Source organism: Brassica rapa, chromosome A08 (genome assembly GCF_000309985.2).
Source record: "Brassica rapa cultivar Chiifu-401-42 chromosome A08, CAAS_Brap_v3.01, whole genome shotgun sequence".
Lineage (NCBI taxonomy): Eukaryota > Viridiplantae > Streptophyta > Magnoliopsida > Brassicales > Brassicaceae > Brassica > Brassica rapa.
In genome coordinates, this window is record NC_024802.2 from 8,348,596 (window position 1) to 8,364,480 (window position 15,885).

The 15,885-nt window shown below is 29.8% G+C and overlaps 2 protein-coding genes across 3 annotated transcripts; one reads left to right on the forward strand and one right to left on the reverse strand.

Annotated features, from left to right (window-relative positions):
- Positions 1–1,349: 1,349 nt before the first annotated feature.
- LOC103833744 (heparanase-like protein 3) lies at positions 1,350–4,895 on the forward strand. The gene is made up of 9 exons (XM_009109814.3): positions 1,350–1,822; positions 2,445–2,481; positions 2,566–2,749; positions 2,825–2,973; positions 3,047–3,277; positions 3,378–3,567; positions 3,659–3,784; positions 4,113–4,212; positions 4,300–4,895. Exons 1-9 carry the CDS (start codon positions 1,592–1,594, stop codon positions 4,660–4,662), a joined length of 1,611 nt encoding a protein of 536 aa, XP_009108062.2. The 5' UTR covers positions 1,350–1,591; the 3' UTR covers positions 4,663–4,895.
- Positions 4,896–5,243: 348 nt separating this feature from the next.
- Positions 5,244–8,130, reverse strand: LOC103833746 (bifunctional purple acid phosphatase 26). Of its 2 annotated transcripts, none has more exons than XM_009109816.3 (10): positions 7,879–8,130; positions 7,558–7,752; positions 7,099–7,299; positions 6,895–7,006; positions 6,593–6,819; positions 6,373–6,511; positions 6,064–6,284; positions 5,850–5,971; positions 5,588–5,749; positions 5,244–5,503 (listed from the first exon to the last, which is right to left on the reverse strand). In XM_009109816.3, exons 2-10 carry the CDS (start codon positions 7,738–7,740, stop codon positions 5,428–5,430), a joined length of 1,443 nt encoding a protein of 480 aa, XP_009108064.1. In that variant the 5' UTR covers positions 7,741–7,752; positions 7,879–8,130; the 3' UTR covers positions 5,244–5,427. The 2 variants fall into 2 exon arrangements, with proteins under 2 accessions (XP_009108064.1, XP_009108063.1); XM_009109815.2 differs by having other exon boundaries at positions 7,827–7,943.
- Positions 8,131–15,885: the final 7,755 nt, after the last annotated feature.

Genomic DNA, 15,885 nt, shown 5'->3' on the forward strand with positions numbered 1-15,885 from the left:
TCTTCATCTAATGTCGAATCTTTAATATTGTTTTTCCTCCATAAAAAGTAATCCGTATTTGTGAAGATATTTGAAACTAGGAAAATTTATGTGCTAGAAAGAGTAGCTGATAAGGTCCATGCCTATAATGCTGAGGGACACTAAAAGTGGCATGATTAGCAGATTCATCTTGTTTTCGAAATCTTAGATAATAATTATCACCTCGCATATGACGTAGTGTCAAGTTCTTTGTCACAGTCATATGTCTAGTTATCAACTGTCATATAAGATTACGCATCTTATGTGACATATGAACTTTCTAAGCAAAGGATTTTAGTTTGGTGATGCTTGGTTCCGAGTAAAATATTAGGGATGAACAAAATAAACATATTCTTAATGTTTGTGTGAATTGATTGAATTTGCAAAAGAATTTGAAATTTCCATTGTTGAAAAAACTATTCAATAATACTTTTTCTAGTGATTAAGAGGGAAGTAGGCAACTAAAAGTTTAAGTAAAATATTTTATATTAAGAAATGGATTATCACGGGAGTAGTTATTTGGGTACACTCTTATATGTTTTGCTTCTTGGATGGATGAATACAAATGCCATCAAACACCTATATTTATACTAGTGAAAGGCTAAACTTATTATAAAATAATCTCTAAACATTATATATACATTTTAGCATTTCTAGATTATTTCTCAAGTCTATTTGTCTAGATAATATGTACTAGTATCCCCTTGTCTTAATATTTATGATGATAATTCATCTTCACAGCTCCACTTCTTCATAACTTTAAAGTTTTCTTCAACATCTTTTTGGGTTTTTAATTTGGGCCATAGGTTATATAGGTAAACCATTCCCATCGCTTGTTTTGGGTTAAATGATAGAATATCCAACATATCATTGCTCAAGCTTCACTTGGCTTGATTTTTTTGAGTCGGATATGGCTTTGGTCATCCCTATTGGCTTCAGAACCTTTGATAATAAGGGAATTTATCTCTCTTCTTAATTACGAGTTGCGTTGTAATGCCAATTGACATGCCCTCTATGTTGAAGTGCTTATAATATAAGTTCGGTGCAACTACTCGAGTATTGGACACTGACCCATGCTCGCACCACCAGGACACGAGTAGTTATTAGATTAAACATCCCTTTCGGATGATTCGTAATCTAAGGTGGTTAGGCTATGTCCTTTATATTTTGGCTTTATTAAGAGTTTGATTTGGTGGAAACCCTTTGCATGTAAGCAAAATATTCATGTAACTTAAAGCAATAATATATCAAAGTTGTGCAGGTAGATGCAGGTAGATTGTATCCTTTATTATTATTTATTTATTATTAAACTTTTGGCTCAATATACTTTATTAATTAGATCATCTTTTTATGTATTTACTTTATGAAAGGTCAAGTAAACAACTCTCTTTTTCTTAACAACTTCAAAGTAAACAACTCAAACAACAAAAGCAAATACATAAAATAACTTAAATTAAAAAAAATTAAAACAATTTTACTTTTTCAGTAAGGTCTCTGTCTTCCATTTGCATATATATATAAAAACACCAAACCAGATCCCATTTTATTATTTGAAAAAATAAGGAAGAGAAAAATGGGTTGCCGTCAAATATCAGTGATAGTTTTATTCCTTTGGGTGTTCCAGTTTGCAGACAAGACCGTCGTAAGCTCGGCCGTAGAAGAGAAAGGAACGGTGTTTGTGTACGGAAGAGCGGCCGTGGGAACAGTAGACGAAGACTTCATCTGCGCCACTTTGGATTGGTGGCCACCTCAGAAATGTGACTACGGAACTTGTGCTTGGGACCATGCTTCGATTCTTAACCTGGTTTTCTTCTCCCTCTCTTTTACAATTTTTTCCGTCTTGTTTCCGTCGAAAACAATGCAACTTGTGTATTTTAAAAAGAAAAAAAGAAAAAGAAAAACACTTCACGTGTATTATAAGTCGGTGTGTAGCAGGCTTTTTCTTGAAAATCTTTACTTTCTGTTGAAAATCTTTTACCAAGAAATAAAACAGTAGAAGTTTATTTTTATTTTATTTTATTTTAGTAGAGGTTCACTCTGTATGGTGAGCTAGTATAGCTTTTTTGAGCTAGTATAGCTTTAAGAGGTGGATTTGCAGTTTTTTCATGTTTTTGGGATGTTGGGTGATTAACCTTCTGGCTTTATCTCTGGAAATCATATATCTGCCGACTATTAGCTAAGATCTTGATGTGGTCTCTTTTCTGTTGTTTGAGACGATTTTTTTTTGTTTGTTTGTTTCTTTTAGAAATGGAATTAATAAAATAGAAAAGAACATTGTAGATATTTTATAGAACTCCATTTATTACTCTTTTTACCATTTATGGAACGTGAAGTCAAATATCATTATGTACCAAGATCCAAATCCAATGCCATTTTAGTAAAATGAAGCGTACTTTAACTTGGATATATGTTGATCTTTCTTGCAGGACCTGAATAACACTATTTTTCAGAATGCAATCAGAGGTATGTAACCATATCATATTTCTGATAATTCTAAATCTTAATGTTCAAAATTTGACATTTTTCAATTTCAAAAAAAAAAAACAGAATTTGCTCCATTGAAAATAAGAATAGGAGGAACATTACAAGACTTGGTGATATATGAGACACCAGATCAGAAACAGCCTTGTCTTCCTTTCACCCAAAACACTTCCCTTCTCTTTGGCTACACACAAGGATGTCTGCCCATGCGCCGATGGAACCAGCTTAATGACTTCTTTAGCAAAACCGGGTAACCTTTAAATTCTCTCTTTCTTTCGACTATGTGTTTACATCCTCTCTTACATTCTTGTGTGGTCTCAATCAGAGCTAAAGTCATCTTCGGGCTGAATGCACTCTCTGGTCGGAGCATACAATCTAATGGCGAAGCCGTAGGAGCCTGGGATTACACCAATGCTGAATCATTCATCCAATATATAGTACAGAACAACCACACGGTCGATGGTTGGGAGCTCGGTATGTCACCTGACATAACAATATGCAAATATCTTTACATTTTCTAATCTTTTTTTAAAAAATTCCTCAATAGGCAATGAGCTGTGTGGAAGTGGTGTTGGTACAAGAGTTGCAGCAAGTCAGTATGCTACGGACACCATAGCTCTTCGAGACATTGTGAACCGGGTTTATAAGGATGTGAGTCCCATGCCACTGGTGATAGGCCCTGGTGGTTTCTTTGACGCTGCTTGGTTCACAGAATACTTGAGCAAAACTGAAAACTCTCTCAATGCCACCACTCGTCACATCTACGACCTCGGTCCAGGTAAAGGCTTCACATCATCAAGCAGCTTAGCTTCTCCATTTTCCCTTTTTTTTATCTTCTGAATGAAAAAAAAGAAAGAATTACATTAATGATGGATTAGGAGTGGACCAGCATCTGATAGAAAAGATTCTAAACCCTTCGTACCTGGACCAAGAGGCAATAACGTTCCGCAGCCTAAAGAACATAATTAACAACTCCTCAACAAAGGCTGTGGCATGGGTTGGTGAGGCTGGTGGCGCTTACAACAGCGGTCGTAATCTTGTCTCTAATGCGTTCGTTTATAGTTTCTGGTAAGAAAAGGACATCATACCAGAAGAAGAAGAAGATAAACATATTAGCTTGACTTTTACTCAAAAATGATATTATATTGCACGATGGTAGGTACCTGGACCAGCTTGGTATGGCATCAGTTTATGATACAAAAACTTATTGTAGACAGTCTCTGATCGGAGGAAACTATGGTCTGCTAAATACTACTAATTTCACTCCCAATCCTGACTATTACAGGTAATTAATACTCCCTCTGTTTCATAATAGATGAAGTTTTGGTTCTTTGCACACATATTAAGAAATTATATTTTCTAAACAAAAAATCAATAAAATATAATTTTAAACTATTTTATTTAATTATAAACAAAAATTATAAAAACACAATTGGTTACACAGTTTTTTATAAAGTTAAAATTACATAGATATGTTTGAAAACATCATCTATTATGAAACAAAAACAATCACCTAAAACATCATCTATATTGAAACGGAGGGAGTATAAAAGATGAAACCTGTGAACAAATTTTAAAATTTTAACCAAGTGATGCTGCTTGTCAAACTGCAGTGCTCTGATCTGGCGACGACTTATGGGAAGAAATGCATTGTTCACAACCTTTTCCGGAACCAAAAAGATACGTTCATACACCCATTGTGCAAGACAATCGGTAAGTCATAGTTTCCATACATGTAACTCAGAAAAAAAAAACGCATTATTTCTTCTTGAAGTAACTATTTAATTTTTAATCATGCAGAAAGGGATCACAGTGTTACTGATGAACCTGGACAACACTACAACAGTTGTGGCGAACGTAGAGCTAAATAACACTTACAAACTAAGACACAGGAAGACGTCTCAGAAAATAGCAAGGACTTCCCAGATGCCTTGGGTCTCTAATGGTGAAACCCAAAGAGAAGAGTACCATTTGACAGCAAAGGACGCAAATTTACACAGCCAGACTATGCTACTCAACGGTCATGCACTGCAGGTTAACTCGATAGGTGACATACCTCCACTGGAACCGATACATGTAAACTCAACAGATCCAATAACAATAGCTCCATATTCTATTGTGTTTGTGCATATGCCCAACGTTGTTGTACCTGCATGTGCTTAGGGGAGCTGCTGCATGTTGGACTTTTATGACAGCTCCATTCAATTATTTGATTAGAAAAAGAAGTGTACCTATCTTTCAGAACAAACTTTATAGACCAAATAAACGCAATGAAATAATTTCCAAACACTTCTTTTTCAAAAATTTATTTCTGTTTTAACAGTTTCAAACTGGTTGGGACTGTACAGACGGTCCCACTAGAGAGTTAGAACGAAGCTACAAGAAAAGCTTCTTCTCGTCACCAAAGCCACAGCGACTTCTCCCCATGTAAAATTTATTGTGTTCTTCGTTAGAACGAACATTAATGAGGTTGTTGGAGAAGTAACTCTCTTAACTAATATTCTTCATTCCTAGAAAGCATCAAAGAGCGTTATACAGCAAATAGGTTATCCATAGATAAATTATAAACCTTTTTGAGCCTTTTAGAAGCTATTTACGTCAGTGCTTTTATGTTTGCATGTTAAGGAAAAAACACAGGAAAATAGCAAAGTTACCTAACCATACTAATGCATTTTGCTGTGCACTTGCTTGAATATTCAAGCGTAAACCTCTGAGCACATCACTGGCTCTACAACTGTTGACAGTTTAACTAACAATGTTACAGGCAAGTGTATACGTTTTAGCCCGTTTATATTAAATATTTAAGTTCATGGATGAATAAGCACAAACAAATATTAGAAGCATATAAGTAATCAAGATCTGGTTTAGGTAGTAAAGAAAAAGAGCAAAGAGTTGGACGAATATCTTCGCCTATACTTAGTAAGCAAATCAACTGGCAATCCAGTCAACCACAACACTCTTGATATAATGCTTCTTCAACTTTCTCCGTCTAATGTTCTTTCCCCTGCATTCATGCGCATTTTTGTTTTCACTTAGCTCTGCAGTTACTACTTTAAGCGTTAGTAAAGAAGTGAACTAGCAAACTCACCAGTACTGGTTGTATAACACAAACTCATCTGTTGCTACTTTCTTCCCATCATCATTGCGGTTCCAGTGGTATACCGCATGTGTTCGGTTTTTTATGTCCAGAGTGGAGTGCCCGTAGCTAGCTTCTCTAAATGCAGAATAATCTGGCTGTGGTTCCATAAACCTGAAACCAAAAGAGGCTCAGCTCAAGTTTTAGTCTTTTAGTTGTAGGTTAACTGTATCACATTCCAAGGCTCATTGTCAGATATGATCATGTCACGCACCTTCCCGCAAGACCTTCTTGATTTCCTCCGTCTCCAACTGTGATATAAACAGGAGCTGACGTATCAGGAACCGGGAAACGATCTCCACTTGACACATTATACCGCACATTTGATACTCGGTACTGATGATTTAAAACAAACAAAGATTTTATAATGAAGCATACACAAAAAAAAACACTAAGGAGAGTTTTAAGTTAAATGAAGTTTATGTTACCGATCTCTCGTAGGCATGAACATGTCCAGCAAAGACTACATCAACTCTGTATTCGACAAACCATTCCTCAAAAGCTGCTCGCATGCTTTCACCCTCCTTGAAGTGTGCTTCATTACTGTTGTAAATAGGGGAATGCATCAGAACAATTAGCCAAGGAGTTTTCTCCCTGTCAACTCTTTTGAACTCTGCATCAAGCCATCTCCACTGCGGGGTATACTTCACTGCACAACAGTCACATCTACTCAGTGGTATAAACCAACCTTTTATTTATAAGACAAGTGTTAGAAGCAGAGAGGATGATGATATTACCAAAAGGAGAATAACTGGAGAGGACAATGATATGCGCGGAGGCACGCCTAACAGCATACCAGAGAGGATTGCTACTTTTTGAAGCCAAGTATGGCGTAGTGTAACGCTCAAGGTAATTCTTGAAAGGTGTCACTTCCCCCTGTAAAAAAAGACAGAATAGAGTAACAAGTTACAACTAACTAAGAGAGTACTAAGATGAGTCTCAAGATATATATGTTACCATGTATGGCATGTAATCGACTTCGTGATTGCCTGCAGACCAGAGCCAGGGTTGATAAGCGGTACTGGGCTCCACGAAACGGCCCCAAGTATCCCATCTGACACCAACATCGTTATATTGATATCTGTCAGCGTAAGAGAGATCTCCAAGGAATAAGACGGCCTGAGCTCCACTCCGCATGTAGTGTTCCAACGTGGACAAGGAGTTGAACGTTTGGCCCAGGTCGCCTAACAATGAAATCTTATAAGAAAGAGCAGCAGTAGCAGAAGATCAACTCAGTTGAGAGACAATAAGTGACATACCTATGATACCAAACTTGTAAGATGCATCTGGATGTACATGGGGTGGTGTAACAAACCAAAACTCCCTAGAAGATTCACCACTTTCAATCTTGTAATAGTACTTTGTATTATACTGCAATATTAACCCCCAATAATTTGCATTTGAATGATATATAAACTAAGATCAGATAAAAATATGCAGTTCCATGTGGGTACTGTTGTCACCTCAAGGCCAGAGAGAAGGCAGTGATGGGTGTAGCCAGACTTGTATTTGTAGAAAGTGTAGTTTGAGAAAGTGCCTTTAGCCACAAAGTCGTATTTGCCCTGGACGGCGCCGTAATGGACTGTGCTGGAGCCAGGCTCATCAGGAGTCACCCAAGAGACGATAACTGCCTTTCCATCATAATCACCTTGTGTTATATGTACCTAATTTAATTTAATTAAATTAATTATTACATGTTTGTTAGTTAGGCTTTGAATGTTATAAACCGCCCCGCACCGAAACAGTAACAAAAATCTTTACTTATACCATATATCTATACGTTTTTATAACTGTAAAAACCCCATAGCAGTTGAACCGCTTGTCTCGTACCGCTAAATCCGCTAATTTAATTTAATTTAATTAATTATCACCTTTAGTTTCTCGATTCAAATAAAAGAAAAACAGTGGGTAAGAGGACTCACTTGTTGTGGAGCGTTGTAGCCTTTAGGGACTTTGAAAACTTTGTGGTCGAGTGGAATATCAACGGCGGGCCATTCGGACCGGACATAGCTACTTGTGATCCCGCCTTCTCCTTGTAAAACTAAGCTCAACAACACAGAGACTACCACCACCAGCAAATGATGAATCTCCATACCCCGAATCATCACTCGTTCTACCTGTCGCAAAATCAAAACATCGATCTGAGAAACACGTTTTCTATTCTACGATCCGAAGATAATGAGGAAGAGACGTGATTGAGAAAAAGTCGAGGTGGGGGGGAGGGGGAAGTGATTGATTGATACCACCAAAGTAAAGTTGAAGGAGAGATGATCTCGATGATGATGCACTGCATTGTGTCCCTCACATTTATCAACTATCTCTATCTACATACGTGGACCTTTCTCATTGGCTTATTTCTTTTATGCACCCAGACTGGATTTGGATCTCTTAACTCTTAAGCATAATAAACGTAACATTTAACCAATGTTCACCAAGTTGAGAGATTATTATTCCGGACTAAGCAAAAGCCTCCTTCCTCTTTTGAAGCAAATACAGATATGGAAGAAAAAGTCTTCTCGATATCATTTGAATGTAGGTCCCTATTTTATTTGGCTTCTTGATTCGATCCGGATCAGAATATTGGCTATTTATTTGGAATCCATGTGATTTAGATTATATAGATCAGAATGTCCGTAACTATTCCACATATATTTTCTAATATACTTGTCTTAATACTTTATATAATAACTATATACTAGGTGACCTGCGCACGATGAAATACTTTAAAAAATATATTAATATTACATAAATAAAATTTTGTTAAAAAAATTTATTTTATATTATGGATTTTTTAGTTAATAAATTTTAGTTATTTTGGTTTATAACAAATTTTATCGTTTGAATAGATTAAATTAGTGGTTACATGTAAATTAAATTGCCATATAAGAATTTTTCTTTTGAAATACTGCGTATAAGAATATAAAATCAATTATTACATATAAAATTTTAGAATATAAAATCAATTATTACATATAAATTTTTAGCTTATATATTCATTATCATTAATACATAGATTATATTACATGTTTAGTATATTGCAACTATAACCGTTCCTCCAAGTATATTATATACGTGTATTTAAAAAATTTGGCCAATATTCCAGCTAAAACTCTGATTGGTAACTATCGCTTAATCGCGGAAAAAATAATTAAGCTGCGAAAAAAAATTAAGCCATAGAAAAATTTAAAAGTTGTGGAATTGTGGAATACATATTAAAATGATTAAACTATTTTATATGGTATTCAATTTTTTATAATAATAAAAAATATCAATAATTAAACTAGTTATTACAAAATGCGAAACTAAATAAAATTTATTTAAAATATTTTAATTCTTATTATAAATATCTAGCTTATCTTTCAATATGTTTTAATAATATATTGACATTTAATAATATACAAATTATATTATAACTTTATTTACGACATAACTATTTACCATTATAAAAAAATATTGCTATGTATTTTAAAATTTAAGATAGTATTAGCATATAATGTATCAATATGAAAATGTTGATTTTGTAATTTTTTCCGCTATAATCTACTAAAACTAACTTTTCTACTTAATAGAATCTCTCTTAATATTTTTTTGTGAGCAAAAACCCAAACCTGCATTTTTGCGTTTTTTTTTTCATTTCACGATATTTTTTTGTTTGCTTAAATAGTTGCGGAATCACGTTTCATACGCCATTCCGCAAAGTTACCAATCAAAGTCTAAATTGTAAATAAATGGAATATCTGATATGTAAATTAATTGTATTCATCCAGTCCCCGTATATATATATATATATTTGGACACTATCAATAATAAATACGCTTAGTATATTAGTGTATAGTTATTTTAATAAAATATATAAAACACTATCAATAATAAATAAAACTAATATATATGAGTATAATAGTTTCGATGGCAGAGAGTTACTTTTAGATGCATAAAATGACTTGAAACCTTGAGTAATTGTCTAGAGTTTAAACACATATTTCATAATAAAAACTATTAAGAATCATCACATTTAACTCTCGCAAACCATATAGCAGATCAAATATTATAAAGCTTTCATTTGAACAAACAATATGTAATTGTTATATGTGCGAATACAAAGTTTAAATTTTCAATCTTTGTGATGCTTATATTATTTGTTACATAATTCTCTGTTTTTGAATGTAGTAATTTCTATAATGTTATCATGAAACAAAGTTTGTACTTTTAAGGGAAGTTATTATTCGAAAACTTTATCTTGTGTGAAGTTATTATATTTATAATAGTATAGTACATGTAATTTTCATGAGGTTTGTGAAAAATGGTATTTTCATGAGGTCGGAAGTTATTATTTGAAAAGATTTTGTGTGATTTCAATGATTTCCTATAGCAAGGGAATCATCCATTTATGCATTAGACTATCTACAATGGTTACTAAAAAAAAGTTACTAAATTCAACACCCTAATTTTTTTTCTTAACACTACACATCATCTTATCTCTCGTCCACCTCATTTTTTAATTCTACAATAGTTTTGTTTAATAAAAATCAACACCATATCCTACCATTTTAATTCATATTTTTATGTTTTACAAATTAATAACAATGTATTAATAGTAGTTTATATTTTAATTAACTTAAATAATTAAATAAAATATTTTTAATAAATTTAATTATATTTAACTAATTTTTTAAAAAATAAAAGAAATTATAATAAAATTGATAATTATTTTTTCTATATCCAAATGAAGTGAGACTAATCTCTATTTATAGATCATAAAAAATCATAAAGTTTGATATAAATTTTAATTTTTTTAAAATAATATTTACTAAAAAATAATTGAGTTTCAGTAATTTGAAATAAATAAAAATTTTATAGTTTTTGACAACCAATCAAATTGTTTCTTGGAACCCATTCACTATGTATTTAACGTGTGAATTCACTCTCTCATCATTTTCTCTCTTCACATTTCAACACATGTTCCTGCATGACGCACTCATTTGGTATTCAACCAGTTGAAACTTTTCAACATGTATTAATCCATGTTGGATTTTATTTGAATTCAACAGCCTAATTCTAAGGATTAAGTAGTTGAATTTTTCATCAACAACCTCATTGCTCCTAATCTTAGGGTAAGTGCAATGAGCCTGTTGAATAAGGTATTCAACTGCTGAATCCCCACAGTGGTGGTGTTGAAGAAATCAAAAGATCTATATGGATTACTATCGGTTGAATATATTCAACACCGTTGAAAGGGCAGAAATGGGGTCCATATTAACGTTGTGGACAATTTCTTCAATAATTGGTACACGTTATAAATTATAACTCGTGGATGAAAGTTTAGTTTCAATTTTTATAGATCAATTATTTTATAATACATAATTTTTTAATAAATATAATTATATCAAAATTCATCATTTTTATACTCTATAAATAGAGACTTGGTTTATTTAGTTTCAAAATAATATTTTTATATCAACATATTTTTTATTATTATTTTGGAAAAAAGTTTCATAGCTACACGAAGTTTACCATATAAGGTGGAAACCATCCGGTGTATGAGAATGTGTCAACAAATACACGAAGTTTATGTTAATACATGTCACATGTACGAAGTAAATAATAATATGGTGGCAACATCACAATCGGGTTTAATTAATTTTAAATCAAGTTAATAGAGTCAATCTATAGTTTACTAAACTTAATAAACTTAATGATTTATTAAGTTTAATAAACTTAATTGATTTTGTTAATAAACTTAATAATTTATTAAACTTACTTAATAAACTTAATAAATTTATTAAACTTATAAAAATTAATAAATTTATTAAACTTATAAAAATTAATAAATTTATTAAACTTATAAAAATTAATCATTTATTAATAAACTTAATCTTTTAACAAACTTAATAAACTTAATAAATTTATTAAATTTATTAAGTTAAATAAATTTATTAAGTTTATTAAGTTTAATTAATTTATTAAGTTTATTAAGTTTAATAAATTTATTAAGTTTATTAAGTTTAAGTTTATTAAGTTTATTAAATTATTAAGTTTATTAAGTTTAATAATTTATTAAGTTTAATAATTTATTAAGTATAATAAATTATTAAGTTAAATAATTTATTAAGTATAATAAATTATTAAGTTTATTAAGTTAAAGTTTATTAAATTACTAAGTTTATTAATAAATCAATTAAGTTTATTAAACTTAATAAACCCTTAATTTTATTAAGTTTAAATTTATTAAGTTTATTAAATTATTAAGTTTATTAAGTTTAATAATTTATTATAAATTATTAATTTTTTTAGTTAAAGTTTATTAAATTACTTAGTTTATTAATAAAATCAATTAAGTTTATTAAACTTGAAAAATCATTAAGTTTATTAAGTTTAGTAAATTACGGATTGACCATATTAACTTAGCTTAAAATCAGTTAAAGCCGATTGTGATGTTGCCACCATATTATTATTTACTTCGTACATGTGACATGTTTTAACATAAACTTCGTGTAGTTGTTGACACATTGTCATATATTGGATGGTTTCCACCATATTAGTGTAAACTTCGTGTAGGTAGGAAACTTTTTTCCTATTATTTTATATTATTTTATGTTAAATTATTTTTTTTGTATAAGTAAATATTATGTGTTACAAAAAAAGTATAGTAAATAGTTTTATGTATATACAAAAAATAGGAAAAAAATTGCAATAAAAATAGTTAAAGAGGGTGTTGAATTGTTTTATAAATAAACCATTGTAGGATTCAAATGTTGAATAAATACTGAATGATTAGGTAGATAAAAGAACAGGTGATATGGATAATTAAAAAGTAAAAAAGCGAGTGTTGAATAAAAAAAACCATTGCATATAGTCTGACATGAAATCTATACTATACTAAAAGGAGAATAATTTGAAAGGAGAGGCTGTCCACATCAGCAAAGAAAATCAGCTAACCATATGTTTTCAAATTGCCATGTCATATTCCTTTGCAAAAAAAAAATACAAACTTTGATTATTAATTTATTAAACCATAGCCGACGTATACGATACTCCTCCTTCCTTCGATCTCCACTTCGCTGGTTAAAAGAAAACCAGAACGTCAGGCGTTTCACTATATATCTTTTTTTTTATCAACTCACTATATATCTTACATATCTTCATCTCCTTATTTTCCATATTCTCCTTTAATACACCTTTTGAGATTCATAATATATAATCACCACTCTTATAGAATAACATTATACTCTCAAACCTCAATATTGATAAAGTAATTAACATTTACATGTAAGAACACTTACGGAAAAAAATAACTTATTAAGTTAATGTTGTAGAAAAGAGGAACAGAAAATAAAAAACATACATAACACATTTGCAACAAAATAAAATATATAAGTTAGCAGTTGGGTGTAGCGCAAGAAAATCTGTACGATTTAAGCCAATTTTAGCATTCTTTTAGAGTGTACTTCATATGATATTTTCAGATAAACAGCATAAAACGTTTAACTAACTAAATGAATACATTGTGTTTAATTTGTTAAAAAAAAATCATATTTATAAATAAAAATTAAAATTCAGTAAAAATAAAATTAAAAATTATCTTAAGGGTTACTTTGATGTTTACTCTAAATGTTTTGTAAAATTGATATCAAAATAAGTTAAAATAAAGTTATGTAAAACGTTTGTCAGAACATACAAGATTTGTATATACTAAATAAAATAAATAATTAATGAAACTTTGTGGCTTTTGGTGTGTACCACTGAAACAAATCATCATATACTATTAAAGTAAAAATTAAAATATGTTTGTGGCTTTTGATTAGCTCATTACAAATATTTTTCTGAGAAGTTTTTTAGGATGACCTAATTTTTTTTTTTGTTACAAATATAGCATTTAAGGGTCACAATGACAAAAAGAGATTTCATTGAAAGATAAATAGACATTTATACTTCTATGGTTAACTAATATAGAATTATGGTTTAAATTAGAGGGGTGTGTACATGATTTTTCTTTAAAACAAACTACACAATTTCAACATAAACTTTTTTAGTTTCAGTAATAATTTGGGATTTCAAGTTAAAATATTGAAAAATATGAAAAAATAAAAAATTTTGAATTCAAAACTGTATTAGTCAAAACTAAAAAGTATTATTGTATTTTTATTTAAATAATTATTATATTTAAATCTATAAAAACAAAGGTAGAATGGTCTTTTACTTCTTTAACGAAACATGTTTTAGTCATGCTCATCTTTGTGAGTTATTAAATCTTAAAAGAGTAATTTGAGAAATTTACCGTAATTCTTTTAGTTGTTATTTCCAGTCTATCATATATATACATTATATATATATATATACCATTAGATTAATTTTTCATCATTTATTTATAATGTTATACCAAATAATTTTGTGTAAAGTTCAATTTAGTCAACAATCAATGCATTATCAAAAAAATTTCCTTAAAGATCAATTTAGGTTAGAATATCACCAATCGATGCAAAATGAGAAAGTTTTTCAAATCTCGAAAAATTTATTCTGATTTCGCTATTTTAACTCCATTTTAAACTGTTTAATAATTAATAATTAATTTAAGAGTGTAAAATAATAATGGAAGTATGTTTCTACTCTAACATACCAACAATATTGTAATGTTATATATATATTATTTTCTACACAACAACAATGACTAATAACATCTGCATATTTGAAATACACATAATCTATCCAAAGTACTTTTACGTAGTATGAATCATTCTACATGAAATCTCCAGATTTCACATTTTTTAAATAAATTATCATTTAAAAATAGTAAATACCAAACAAATTTTAATATTGAAAAACCATAGTTTCAAATTCAAGATTATTAAATAATTTTTATTGGTTATCAAACTTTACAGATTTAAATATTCAAAATGATTACAAATTTATGAATATATATATATACATTTATGAAATGAAGGCCATTTACCTATTCTTCAAATAATAGTTTAAAAATTAAATCAGATTACTTATAAAGAAATATATGAAACATAAAATAATAGAAACTATTTAAAATTTATTAAATATAGAGTATTTGAACTTTTAATAAAATTTAACATGATTACTAAAAAATTAATAGAATTTTTAACTATGTTTAAATCTAAAATATATATTGAAATATAAATTAACAATATTTCGAAGAAAAAACTTATATTTTCAAAACATTCCTTCTAATTTGTTAAATATTATATCAAAACAAATAAGTTATATAATTAATTTTTGCCATTTAAGTTTAATATTAAAAATATACATGCAAGTTTTATAGACAAACAAACCGCGCGTAGCGCGGTGATACTTCTAGTTATTATAATAATAATAAAAAAGAGGTCTCACAGCATATCATGTAATTAATTTAGTCAGAGAAATCTTTTTTTAATGTGGGATATGAGAAGGTCTCTTGTGATAGCGCATCAACATAATAAAAATTTTGTGAATAATTTACACTTTAAAGATTAATTATTAAAAATGTTTCTAATATATAGGGGATTTTCGCCTGCACTTCTAAAATATATAATATTTTTTTAAAAAAATTAAATTATGTTTATTATATAAACCGATTTGATGTTTACTTTTCGCTGATGGATCCAAGATACTCACCCAAAACCAGCAAATTGTAAAATACAAATTGGAAACCTACTCTTACGGTTGATCAGCTAATTGATCCAATATAGAATACACAGATGATTAATGTATTGATTGAGTCTTCAAATGAATTGTGATGTCAAATAATGATCGGTTGGTATTTCACAAAGTCGAAAAATATATGGTTAAATTAAGAAATCACACAGAATATTAATGTGTAGATAAAGAAAGACTTGCTACTCCTTTTGGTCTATTAGTCAAATACTTACAAGCCCATTTATAAAAATAAAATGTCCACAAAAAATAAAACAATTCTTGTGGTAAAGAATTTTGGATAACTTGGTGGTTAAAAATAATTAATATCAAAAAGAATAAAATGTGACACACAATATGCATGTTATGGGTGGAGGAATAAACTATTAGTCATGTTTTTTTGGCTTTTGTTTGCTAAATGGTAAATATCATTAAGAAGGTTAATGAAGATTCAGTTACAAGTGATTGGAACCAAAAATGATTTTTTAGCTGATAAGGTTTAAGGGGCCGCAAAAAGTTTTTAAAAAACCCAAAGAACCTAAAGAATTAACACCAAACAACCAAACAATGGTTAGTTTGAAGTTAATAATACATTATAGCACAAAGACAACTATATG

What these genes read in the sequence shown, in the direction of transcription:
- LOC103833746 (XM_009109815.2), bottom strand. Translation starts at nt 7,928, where the DNA reads ATGCAGTGCATCATCATCGAGATCATCTCTCCTTCAACTTTACTTTGG. An exon ending in CTCGACTTTTTCTCAATCAC is followed by an intron (nt 7,753 to 7,826) that starts GTCTCTTCCTCA and finishes ATTTTGCGACAG; the next exon opens with GTAGAACGAGTGATGATTCG. An exon ending in CTCCAGTTATTCTCCTTTTG is followed by an intron (nt 6,285 to 6,372) that starts GTAATATCATCA and finishes ACTGTTGTGCAG; the next exon opens with TGAAGTATACCCCGCAGTGG.
- LOC103833744 (XM_009109814.3), top strand. Translation starts at nt 1,592, where the DNA reads ATGGGTTGCCGTCAAATATCAGTGATAGTTTTATTCCTTTGGGTGTTC. An exon ending in CATCTACGACCTCGGTCCAG is followed by an intron (nt 3,278 to 3,377) that starts GTAAAGGCTTCA and finishes ATGATGGATTAG; the next exon opens with GAGTGGACCAGCATCTGATA. An exon ending in CCCATTGTGCAAGACAATCG is followed by an intron (nt 4,213 to 4,299) that starts GTAAGTCATAGT and finishes TTAATCATGCAG; the next exon opens with AAAGGGATCACAGTGTTACT.